The following is a 13,285-nucleotide window of genomic DNA, read 5'->3' as shown; positions in this document are numbered from 1 at the left end:
AAAAACACACACACAAACACAAACTAATTTATATGATAAAATTAATGAATTGGGCCTTTAAAAGAAAGACATGTTCTATCTCTATCATTCAACTTCAATTCACCACACTGAGACCCTAAATGAAAGAGTTTCTTTAAAAAAACACAACTATTACGGATTGTTTGATGTTCACTTAAAGAGGCTCCCATCGTAACCTGCTTTTTAATCCTTGTGGAATAAATGATGTTGTGTCTACTCTAAAAGTTGTTGAAAATGTAAAAAACTAAAAAAAATTGCGAGTGCTGCTGTAACACTTTAGCACAAACATGAGCTAGAGCAGGCTGCTCTTTTGACATGTGATTTGCTATATACAGTGGCTCCCATCACATCTAAACAACTTGTTTACTACTTGGTAACAAAAGGTGCTAATTAATGTTGAGTGTGTCAGTTGTAAGGTACCAGTGGTATCAGTATCTGTAAAACACATTAAACCTTTCGTCTTCTCAGGTATAACAATGGTTTTATTTTTCAGATAACCTAAAGGAAAGTCTTAAAATTCCGGATACAGTTGTTGGCAGACAGCACGTACTTCTTATCAAGAAGGCCTGTGGTTAAAAAACAGCCAAGCTCAAATTATCACACTCAAAATGTTAAATATTGCTCATGCTTTCCATTAGGTAGGAGCCACATGTACCTCATTTTATATGTTTCATTACTATAAAACAAATGGCACAAGCTGAAAAAGTTCAACAGTATAGAGAGAATTAGATGATCTTACCGTTTCTTTGTTGGGCAGCAGCTCTTTCCGGATCCTAAAGAAGTTTTTGCCGAATTGTCTCAACCCTTTGATGAAGCGCTTCTGCAATTATTTTAACAGAGAAAGAGAGAAATCCAGTTAGTATCTGTGAAGTCAGTTTAACTGCGACCACATAGAGTAACAGGCTAACACCATGACAAAAAATATTGTTTTCTTTTTGCTCGTCTGTGGTTGGGGAGGTTTTGATGTGTATCTACAAATCTCTGTTGCCGTTTCAAGTCCGGAAAAAAACACAGCCATGTCAAAGCAAAATGAGAGAGGAAATGACATGTAAGGCAGGGTAAGAAGCTCAGATTTTCTTTTCATGTGGAGAGAAAACACAATTAAAAAATATATAATCTAGTATGAAAACATACTTCATAGTATCCATGTTGTTGATGAAAAGTTTAAAGTCAAAGCCTGAACTTGCATGATGTGCATGGTGGACAGTTTCTATTTCTGTCTGTACATTTTGACAATTTTTTTAAAACATATAAAATTCAACTATCTAAATTCAACAAATGTACCCTTAACTGAGTGAATGGAGATGGACGACATGACAGATATTGCTACATCATAACATCAGATTTAATCTGACAGGTAAACTCAATGTGAACATACCACTCCACCTCAATGAGCACAGAAACATCTGAAAAACAAATAAATACCAAAAAGCTGAACAACCTAAATATATTTCTTCTCTTTTAAGAACCACAGACCGCGAGCCATTAAAAGCAGAGGCTGAAAACATTCATGACCAGCGAAGCAGACAACCAACAGATTTACTTTCTTGTTCCAGAGGCGAGCCCTGTTCTTCAGTGATCTCAGCCAAGCGTTTCCACCAAGTAACTCCAGCAAAAAGCAGGAAAAAGTCCTCGAGGAGCACGGCACAAATCTCTACGTCCAGCCACAGGTAAAGGAAAAATTAGTGGGCAAATCCACACTGTCTCTGACGGTACACTGCTTGTTTTTCCCCTTTTCTTTTACAAGCAAGAAATAGCTTGTCACTCTCTGCTCTTCCACTACAAAGGGGAAGGCTTTACATGTGATCTTTCTGCAAGAGAGCCTCTGGTTCGCAGCAGGCTGGAAAACCTGGAGTGGAGTTCTTTGCCTCATGTTAATGTTAAGCACGGCGCTCATTTCAGCCTGTTCTCCTTCCTTTAGACACTGCACCAGCAGGCTTCATGTCTCACCCCCACAAAGAAAAAGCCAGGCCACTGTTTGTACTTAAACTACACCAAAGCTGCCTACTTTACTGAAAACGAAATGACAGCAATCCTTTAAATGCATTTAGAGCTTTGGGGTGAGCACGCACACAGAGGCACAAACTCAACTAGCTGCCAGCCTGAGAGGGGAGGCAGGCTGATACAATTTGTGTGGAGAAAGGTCTTGGACATGGTGGAAAGAGACAAGTGAGAAGGAAAACCAGACATGGAGTCTCTCCTGAGTGTCAGGAGTTCATTTTCCAAGCCATGTACAGTACGTTATGTAACCACAGATTGTTTACATACCCAGATTTTGGTGTGTAACAAAGGCCAAATTTACAGAAGTAACACAGCCAGCTGCAAAACACAACTGTGTTTTAGAAGGGAAAATTACAGGCAAGAAGGACAGACCTATCTCAACAACAGGAGTGAATGGCTGTATTTATCTCCATTACGCAGAGAAACTTAATAGCCTCAAGTTTAACAGCGTAATTGTGAGGAACAAAATATTGTTACGTACAAGGTCTGAGTTACACCAGACAAAATAAACATACATAAGAGGATCAAAAAGCTAGATGTAAAAGAACTGACAGTTGAACAAATAGAGACCATCCTCATCAGTGACATGAGACAGCAGTTAATTTGCATTAATCAGACCGAAGGTGTAGCGGTTGATTAGCCAGTAGATGGAGCCGTCTCCAACACAAGCATCCCCCCACTCCCCAACATTTGAAACCCATCTCCAACCACTCGAGGGTTAAGAGCAGATTACTATTTGGACTGTCAGTCAAATTTCATCAGAGCTACATATGACCTGTGAAACACCACTGCAGAGATTGAGAAGATCAAAATTACAGGATTTATTTGACAGTCAATGACAAAACTAAATAAATATTCAGTTGAAACTCAAGTTTCAAAAATATTCGTGGAAACAAAAAATGTTAGGAGGACGCAAGAATGTTTAAATAATCCTGAAGCAGAGTAAGTCTTGAGGATGAGGTAGGATACATTTCAATAATTTGTTTATTTTCTCTTTAGCAGCAATAAAATGAGAGTGCTACGTCTTTACCTGAGGCTGTGGAACTGCAGTGATAAAAATCTTTTACATTTATTAATCTGTCAGATGTTTTTGTCCATGGCAAAAGCAGTGCCTCTATGCTCCGTGTTCCACGTGACACAAGGCTGAAGTGACATAAGTGCCTCAAAAATGACTTTTGGATGGACAGATATAGAGAGTAAGAAAGAGCATTAAAGGTGAGTAAGTACTCTCAGAAGAAGTAGGTCTTTGATTTTTTAAGACAGAGTGGGATTGTGCTGACCAAACTGAGTTGGGTTTTACCACCAAGAGACCGCACAAGGAAAAAAGTTTGGATTGAGATTTCTTGCATTGTAGTACTATAGCAAGAATAATCAATAGTTAGACCTGCCTGTTCAGCCTGTGTGTCTGTCCTAATTATGTCACCTTAATTATGCTCCCAAACTGTAATATTTACACAGTCTCTCTGTCCGTCTCCATAGAGGAGCTGTGTGCATACTCCCTCTTTCCTCCCCCCTCTCCCTCCTCCCTTCTGTTTTCTTTCTCTTGCTGGCTCCCTCCTCCCCTCTCTGCACGTCGGCTCCAGTTTAAGGCTCCATTTCAGCTGCCTGAGCTCACTGCTCTCCAGCCCAGCTAATAAATCATCCGCCAATCTGCTCCCTGAATCGCTCTGCCCCTGCTCCGATTGCTCCAGCCCTGAGTTGCTTGGCAACACAGCGGTGGAGGAGGGGCTGATGGGGCCAGAGCGAGCGAGCCTCAGAGAGAGAGAGAGAGAGAGAGAGAGAGAGCGAGAGAGAGAGAGAGAGAGAGAGAGAGAGAGAGAGAGAGAGAGCGAGGAGAAGGAGGGGCGGCTGGGTGGAAGCGCTACCAAATGGCCAACCGCTGTGTAGAAACAGGCTTCTCTCTGCTAGTGTGTTCCAGAGAGCTGGCGCTTTTCACCCGCCCCAAGTTTCCCCTCGGAGACTAACAGAGCACTATTGTGAGGTTGGAGAGGAGACATATAAAAGGAGGAAGAGAATGTTTAAAAAAAAAGATTCAATAGGCCATTGTTTGTGTGCGCACTTCCTGCTTGAGAGTTAATTGTTGAGAGCTGTAAAACTGGTAAAGATAATGCAGACATATACACAAAGATGGTATCATTATGACCAACAGGGCGCAGACTCACACATGGAACATAATTCCTGCTAAATGTTATTCCACCAAAACATTGATGTAAGATTGTCCACCAGCAAACAAACCCACTTTCACTTGGTATGGAGTCATTATACTTTACTTGTTAAAAGATGACCATTCAAAGCCTGCAATGTATAAACCCAAATGAAGGTTTTATACAATGCAATCAGTGAGCCAAAACCAAAGAGGAAAAAAACAAACATGGCTGTCTGTTATGAAATATCCTCTAAGATTGGCCACGGTGCGCAGAGAGGAAATCACAACATGCTTGACGAAGAGAGGGGGAGACTGCATTGATAGACGCTAGACTACCCACATCCTCTTTGCACTGATGCTATTCATACAATCTATGTTTAGAAAAATCTATGTAGATGTTCATAAAGAAATACTCTTTGAATAGAAACCCTTCTTAAAAAAACTAAAACCTAGAAAATACTTCCTGTCCTGTTTTTACATTTAGAAAAGAAAGAGATATTCTGCCAACTCTTAGTAGGCAAAGTAACGTCTTCTGCTTCCTTTTGCTTGAACTGGAACAAAAGGTGACAGGAAATTCCAGCACACACCCATCCTGCCTGCTATTTAGTTACTAAACAACCCTAAAAAGCATTGCTGGCACTGTACCATAAGGGTGATAAAATGCACTGTTGACACTAAATCTTGTAGGAGACAGAGCTCCCTCTGCAGACAAGAACCACCAAAGCAAAGCTGCTCATCTGACTAAAAATAATCCACAGCCTGCAGCAGGGCATGTTGCGTTTTATCCGCCTGTGGTGTTTTTGGTTGGGCAGTGTGTCTTCTGTCTGTAGGCTTGTGTTCAACCACTGGGGGGCCACTACTCTCTCCCTTCCCTCATATTCCTCACGACCCTACCGCACTCAGTGCTATCGGCTGCCTGCTCCAGTCATCCATCAGCTGAAGACGCAGCCGGAGAAAAGCTGCGGCACAGTGCAGCTGGCTGAGGAATAGACCTGCCGCCCCACAGCAGCCATAGATCAGCCTCTCTGTCTCTAACACGGCAACAAACAGCACGACTGCTGCTGCTTCTTGTTGTTTCTATGGCACCTCCTGTTGGCCGATGCATTATTAGCACCACTTATTTACAATCAGGAATGACAGTAGCTTCATGTGCAGAGATAATTTCATTACATCAAGTGGGAGAGGGCAAGAATCCTTTCAGGACCTTCACCAAGTCTGCAGGTACAGATGACGTAACACAGACTGTACTTTGGATTTTATTGAGACGCAATGTAGCCAAATAACTTTTAGAATAAAATCCTTAGATTTACAGAGGCAAATTATAGTTTAAGATTGCTATCCAACAGACAAAAGCAATGCATCTGAGGCTAGGTGAGAATTTAAGGTCTAATATTTATGTGAGACACTAGATATGTATAGATAGGTGTGTTTGTTGTATAAGAATATACGTTTTAGTTAAATGCATATGTATATTTTTTAAATGTATTCTTTTTCACAGTTTATTAACTTATTGAACTTAATATACAGTATGTTTTACTATTTTCATAATTATAACTGGACATGGGAGGGCTTTGATGTGTTGGAGACTACGTTTAATATGAAAACAACAACTTTCTGACACTCATAATCCTGTCATAATACTGTCAAAGAGAATCTGGGTATTGGAAACAGAGGTGGGTGATTAGGTCAATAATGGCATCTGTGTATCATAACATATTTTACAACTATAGAATAAATAATGAATAACTTTTTCATAAAGAACAAAAGGTAAAAAATAATACTGCAACAAAAGTGATGTCTGTTCTGTGTAGCTTCTTGTTTTTCCAATGCTGTTTTCCAACTAATAAATAACATCCTCAATATTAACAAAACTGGATTTACCCCTTTAGGGATTCGCCAATCTTTGAGCCATAACTTTATTTCATAACATGAAACGTGTTCATGCATTTTAATGTGAAACGTGTCCGTAGTTACCCAGAAAGTGTCAGCGGTGGCCAGCTGCTACCAAGAGACAACTGAAACAACCTGTAACAGGATTATTTATTATCTAAAAAGCAGTTGTTCCCACTGTTAAAAATGATATCCTGTCAGCTATTTGTGGTTTCATGCTGTTCAACAAGTGGTTATTAAATACTCAGTGTTGTAACATTATTGCTAATTCCTTATAAGGTATCAGTGGAGAAACATTTAATGGTATGCTTTTTACTTGAAGTGCTTTTTGTTCCCGTTTAAAACAAGTTTATTTTTGCTGTTAAGTCAATAGCACAATCAAAAGGATAGGAAGAGAGTTCTGTGTGGGCAGTGAGAATTGATTTGGCTCCTGATGAAACACACACAAATAAATGAGTGGTAGAGTGGGATTGCCTCTCTCAGACTTTACAAAACGCAGAGGACTATTCCACGTCTGACAGTCTGCCATAAAAACATACTCAATTTTTTTCTTTTCTTTGTCGTTAAATCACTCTACAGCTATAAAAAGGTTAGACTGTGGAGTTGAAATTCTGGTGAATTATTTATTAATTTCTTTGATGTAATCTATAGTTATCACTTTCTGATGTATCAAGCGGTTTGAGTGGTGCTCACATCATGGTGATGAATTGTGAAAATGTCTGCAAGTTGTACTTATAATCTCAGAGTGAAAGATCGTTTAGGGGTTGAAGTGAAATTATTTTCTGTGTCTGTGAGAAAACAATAAAAAGGAAACAAACACTCCCATTTGCAACGTTGTCACTCCCTCCACCGCAGTAATGACGCAGTTTACAAATCATGGCAGTGGGCTTATCTTTCTGTGGGGGTTGTTTGGGGAGAAATTATAAATATTTGTAAGGAGTTGAGACAAGGTTCAGCATTATGTGCTATATGGCAGCAGCTGCCGACAGAGAAAAGAGAGGTGGGTTGGTGTGGGGTGGGAGCAAGAGAAGTCAAAGAGGGAAGGGGAAGGTGACAAGCGACCCTGCATACAGGCTGATTCTGTCATTTCAGAGGACCCTACTGTCACTTTTATTCACATCTCTAAAAGAATGCGGGGGGTGGGGGCAGGAATAATGAAGCTAGTCCTAGAGGGGAAAAGAGGGAAGGGGAGAGGGAAGAAGGGAGGGATGATAAATAAATTAAGAGTAGCAGGGCTGGTTTGAGTGTCAAGGTTGGAGCTACATTTACACCGGTCCCTCAAGGCGGCAAGGCTGAAAAGGCACAACTGGTGATCAGATCACTTCAAGCCATTTCCTTGTCTGACCAGAGACGAGCTGCTGCTTCTCCAGGCTGTGGACACTGTGGGGCAGGTGGAGTAGTAAAGGCTGCTGACCGCCTCCACCCGCAGATACAAAACACACCCACTACTGAATGTGGCTAACGCAGTGTACCGAACTCCCCGACAACTCCTCCACTTCAGTTACATAATGCGGTCTGAACATGATGAAACTCCTCTGTGGATATGTGGATCGAGTTGCCTTGACCCAGCTTACAGAATTAATTAAATGGGCCCAGGACTAGGCACTAATTCAATGTTATCGTCTTTGAGTAAAACAATATTGTAATAACACGATGATTGCTTGTTAACAAAAATAGTTTGCCTAAGATTTGAGCAAACCTCGTTTCTTTGATCATAAAAATAGTTTTTGGGCCTTTATTTGACAAGGCAGTTCAGTTAAGACAGAAAAGGGGGGTGAGAGATGGGGGATGACATGCAGCAAAGAGCCACAGATCGGACTTGAACCCTGGCCACTGCAATAAGGACCGAGCCTTGGTACATGAATTGGGTTATTTATTTACAGCTTCTACTGTAGAGCCCCCTTTGACAAGTGGTCTGTGGTGGACCTGCTGTGGTGGAGTGTGGCATTAAAGCCTCTCATCAACATGCCTGGCTCCCGCTCTGATCATCTTCACGCAGCAGTTAGGCTTGGTGCATGCATAAAAAAAGACAAACTCATAAGTAGTCCCCAAAAGGATGCCCGACTTAATCTGTTGCAATTCGCTATAGTCCTGCCATGAGCTCTAGCTTTATTCAAATGTGCTCACCACGCTGAATTACAAAACAAACAGACCCATTAACTTCCACACTGGATCCGAGATGCTGGGTTTAAAGCTCAATAAAAGAATGCCAAGCTTCAGCTTTACCAAACAATATCAAAGTGGAAAAAGGATGATTAATAGAGGAGGTGGAAAAACACAGAAGCATTTTAGTGATGGAGCCTTGTAATGTTCAAAGATCTTCAGTCAGATCCGTCAGTAGTGGTATCCTTAAAAGGGAGTGTGTACAAACACGCAGTGCAGTGTGTCATAAAGCACGAATGCCAATGCTGCAGTTCTCAGTTGTTTTGACGTGGTGTTAATCCAGCACTTTCATTCCTCCCTTCTACCTGTTAGTGATGTGCTATTTGATCAGGGAGAAGGGCTGCCATTTTCTGATTCCAGCCCTTCAACAGCTGTGGTAAAATTCACATCTAAATTCAAATGGAGATTACCAGCCCTCAATTCTTCTCCCTTGCCAGACTTCCACACTGAAAATTTATTCTGTGGGTGATAAACAGGATGCAGCTGCTCTTGGGCCTTGGAAAAGCTGGAAACTGACAAGTGTTTTTACTGATGTCTTGTGAGACTGGGCCAAAAGCCCTGTTTTAACTCTCTTTCTCAACAGCCCCCTCTAAAGACACAAACCAAGCTCTGACAGACAGCATGTATCAACACAAAAACATATACAATCAATTAATTGGTTGTGAATGCCAACTTGTGTCCTTTAAACAATTGCTTAATGTATCTTTTATATTGCATTTAATTAAAATGAAAGGTTCTCTTACCACTTCATCCTCAGACCAGCACTTCTCTATCAGTTTGGGTACAGGCTTCTTCACCAGCCGCTGGAGAGCTTTTCCTGCATCGTAGCTGCTCTCGTGAAGCTGAGGACAATCACAACAAAATATCAGCTCATAATTCTGATATTTAATTACATTAACATTTACTAAGGTTCTCTGCAGTGACACAATACGGACTTACTGAGCTGTACTGATACATAGCATTGAGCTGATTTATATTACAAACAGATTTCACATCCAGGAGTGGCTGAACCTTTTACTCGAGATCTAGAGCATCAGAGAGAATACCGTGCAAAGATTCAAGAACCAGCCTGGAAATCAACAACGCAGTGACAAAGGCAATCACCGTGCAGCTTTAAGCCCTGTGTCACATTCGATTGGGTGAAACAGGCAGCACTAGAGCTCTTCCTCTGAGAATAAACAAGCATTACTCATTGGAATTGCAAATAGAGGCGAAGGTCAAGAGACAGTGACCTGCCGGCTATATTAATTTTCTAGTTTATAGAGTCAGAATATAAATGCCCTGTTTATGATGATTCTAGTCTCTTTCTTGTGCTTGATTCCTATGTATTCATTGTCAATGTGCCAGACAAATCTCTCATTACGCATTATGCATTGTAAGCCTCTGAGGCTGGGTTTACTACAGGGGGTTACTCTACTGGCTCAGGGGTCTTATCATTTCCCATCAGTGTAGAGCTGCATTATAGCAAATTCAAACTTAACATTTTATGTTTTTTTTCTATAACATGCTCATTTGTTTTCTAGTGTTAAGACATGTTGTGTAGCTACTTACAGTGTTAAGTGCATTTAATGTAGTGTCATCTCGAGAGGCTGCTAAACACCCGTCTTCTGTTGAGCCTCCGTCGCACATCCCTGCAAAGGCAGCCATGCTCCTGCGGAAACAACACATGAACTCAACATTAAAACAGAGCTCATTCTATAACCCTTAACTAACTTTAATGTCCATGTAGGTATTTAAAAATAAATCATGTCTCACGGACACAGATGAAAAAGGTGTCTATAAGTAGGGGTCACTTTACAGATAATCCCCTCATTTCCCAAACTTTATAAACGCTGTCAAGTAATTACAAATGGCATTGTTCATGTACACAGATAAACAAAACTAGTACTGACAACAAAGGATACTCACATAACTTCATTCAATTAAAATTAGATGGGTTTAGGAAAAGCAAGTCATGTGTCAAATGTGTTCTTTATAAACGTAAACTAGCAAGCTTGGTTATGAATGGAGTAGAAATGGAACATTAGTCTTTTATGTGAGCAGTCCTTTAACAGAAAACTAATTGACAACCATTTGGATAATGGACTGATTGTCATTTTTAGAGTAAAAATGACAAACATTTAATGCTTCCAGATTCTCAAATTTCAAATTTTGATGCATTTCCAGGTTGTCTACATCAGGGCTCAAACTCAATTTCACAAAGGGCCACACTGGAAATGATTATCAAAATAAGGGCCAAACATGTTGAGTTCATTGACATGAATATTTAAGTTTATTGACATGAAATTTGGGCATTTTTAGGCCTTTATTGACAGGATAGCTAAAGAAATGAAAGGGGAGAGAGGGAGAATGACACGCAGGTCGGAGTCAAACCCGGGCCTGCTGCATTGAGGAGTAAACCTCTATATATGGGGGCCTGCTCTACCAACTGAGCTATCCGGACACCCAGACATGCTTTTACTTAACAAAAAAAGTAAATTAACTCTGTATTATTGCATGTCTTATATAGCTTTATCCCATACAGTTTGGTCGACATAAACCCTAAAAAAGTCAGCAAAAAGTTTTCTTAGCCATAGTAGAATTTGGCAAGTCATGAAAACAAACACTCCATTTTTAAAAGCAGCTCCCACCTTGCCAACTCTATTTCACAGCCTGAACATTAAAAAAACTCTCTGCTTCTGCGGGGAATCGTGAGTCTCAAAGTTGGCAAACCTGTCAAATTCTGCACGGCAGTGTCGCATAATTACAGTATAAAAACTAGTTTCATGATATTTTTGGTGTGGTGCACAACTAGGCGGGCCAAAATTTGCTGTGAACCAAAACTGAAATGCGGGCCACATCAAAATTCGCAAGGGGCCGGATTTGGCCCCCAGGCCTTGAGTTTGAAACGTGGTTGACATGATAGAATTTAATAATTTGGGGTTTCGGACTGTTGGTTGGACAAAACCTTTGATGACGTCACCTTGGGCTGCCAGAAAATGATTTTCTCAGTTTTATAGATCAAATGTTTGATCAATAAAATTGAAAAATTAAAAAGTAGCAGTTAATAATATAATAAATTATAATAATAAAATAATTGTTCTAGGGCTCTTCTCCATGCTCAAACTGCAGTAAATTGTATTTCTCGTAAACATATTAGGCAATGGAACAATGTTTTGTTGTCCTTAAAAAAAGAACCTTTGATATTGCCTGAAAATTCTTTCAACATTATTTTATGAGCAGGGCTTTGACATTTAACAAGTTAATATGGGTCTATGTAAAGTTGGCACTATGAAAAAATTTTTTGATAAATATAGATTTTGATGCAATTTCTACAACACTGTCACAGTGACAGGTTGTGATTAATGACACTGTGGCCCCTGACTACAACATAACACAGAAACCCATTAACACATATCACTTTCACTGCAAAAACATCTCAGGGAACATGATGAATGATTTTATTCCCATGACACAACACCTGATAAAGTGTACCATTAAGTAGCATTAATATACCACTCTTGAGATGACACAAATTTACAGACATTGGCTTGACTGATTTTGGGTACAGAAACAGGTGAATGGTGGAGAGAGGACCCCGCTGGTGTCCTGTAGGTGCTTTTATTTCTACTAATGATGAGTCTTTGATACCTTGATATTTCTGCATCAAATACAGGGAAAGCAAAGTTTTCAAAGACAGTTTGGGGTTACATATTTAACCTCATTGGTGAGAGTTTTGAACTCCTGCCTTTCTTTGGGCTCACCTTGCGGCTCTGAGGTACATTAGAAGATCACAGTCATTGACCCCTGGCATCCAGACCAACTCCTCGTTCTCGGTCACGGCCTGGCCACCAGGAGAGGGAAAAGGCTGCAGCTCAGGGAGCTTGGCCTAATTAGGTCCAGGGAGAAGGAGAGGGACAGATGGTGTCACACTACAAATAGCAAGCATGCTTGAAAAAAATGATCAGCTTGCAACCCCCTGTTATCAACTTTTCACCAAGTGATGGGGTGGGGACAGCAGGGACAAGTTACAGCCACAATGATTCAATATCTTAACACAACACAGACCTATATATATATATAAAGTATAAACAGTAATTACACAAAGCTACAGCCCAGTTTCGCAACAGCACGGGATAGCAGATGCAAATGTTACTGTCAATTATCATGAAAACTTAATGCAAACTTCGATTTAAATTGGACATGTTGAATTTAACGGACCTTGATTCCACACACTACCATCCCCGCCTGATAAAATAGTGTTGTATTTTTGTTTTAAAATAAAGTTCTAGATGTGCTGCATTTTAAACATGTATCCGTCTAGTGAGAACAGCATTGCAGGCAAAACTCAACTAGCTGGTTATTATCAGCAGCTTTTGTTTGGGAGAAATTTTGGTAAAGCCGAATGGCAAGTTGTTATTATGTTCCTTTATCTAATCTTCATCAGGCTAACATCAGACTAAATGGCATCTATGAGGTAAGCGGTAATAACACATCCAAGACAATTGTTTAACAAAGAGACGGCATGCTGTTTCAAATGTGGGAAAAAACTTTTACCATCACAAGAGAAATCTCTCAAGTCACCAGCTGGGTGTTGTGAGCTGTACAATGACTTACTTGGTGACTGGGTCCCACTCGGATTTCCCCTTGTGTGCTGTTAAGTCGCCTGAGAAGAGACAAAGGGAGCAGATTAAAACAGAATATTTACTTGGCAACATTTCAAAGATAGCTGAAAGAAACCTATCGGCACAGTGCCTGTTGAATCAGCTAAACAACTGCACAAACTACAAAGTCACAACTGGGTAGCTTCAAAACAAAATATAAATAAACTATCCATTCATGACCTGGACAATTTTAAATACAGTTCAAGGGGGACAAGGTCCGTACTCTTTATTATGGAAGTCTTTACAGGCATGTGAGAAAAGTAAAAATAGTATTTTATTCTGAAAAGCACAACGATTTCCGGAGAATATATCCCCCTGAAATATTCCTGGTCAACTGCTACTGCACAGCAAGCTGAGCAGAACCCATTTACAAGATGCAGCAATAAAAAAGATTCCCCTAAAAAGAAGGAGGGTGTGTTTGGGG

At 40.3% G+C, this 13,285-nt stretch overlaps 1 protein-coding gene across 8 annotated transcripts in view; it reads right to left on the bottom strand.

Annotated features, from left to right (window-relative positions):
• rerea (arginine-glutamic acid dipeptide (RE) repeats a) overlaps nucleotides 1-13,285 on the bottom strand; it is a 143,514-nt gene that overhangs the window by 17,434 nt on the left and 112,795 nt on the right. For all 8 annotated transcript variants that reach the window (XM_032519994.1, XM_032519992.1, XM_032519993.1 and 5 more), the window contains 5 exons: nucleotides 12,815-12,863; nucleotides 11,962-12,086; nucleotides 9,770-9,869; nucleotides 8,962-9,060; nucleotides 758-838 (listed from right to left, as the gene is read on the bottom strand). In XM_032519994.1, the coding sequence (XP_032375885.1) occupies nucleotides 758-838; nucleotides 8,962-9,060; nucleotides 9,770-9,869; nucleotides 11,962-12,086; nucleotides 12,815-12,863 (454 nt within the window). The remainder of the gene's footprint in view (nucleotides 1-757; nucleotides 839-8,961; nucleotides 9,061-9,769; nucleotides 9,870-11,961; nucleotides 12,087-12,814; nucleotides 12,864-13,285) is intronic.

The sequence above is a fragment of the Etheostoma spectabile genome, chromosome 7 (genome assembly GCF_008692095.1).
Source record: "Etheostoma spectabile isolate EspeVRDwgs_2016 chromosome 7, UIUC_Espe_1.0, whole genome shotgun sequence".
Taxonomy (NCBI): domain Eukaryota; kingdom Metazoa; phylum Chordata; class Actinopteri; order Perciformes; family Percidae; genus Etheostoma; species Etheostoma spectabile.
This window is presented reverse-complemented; position numbering and strand designations above follow the sequence as displayed.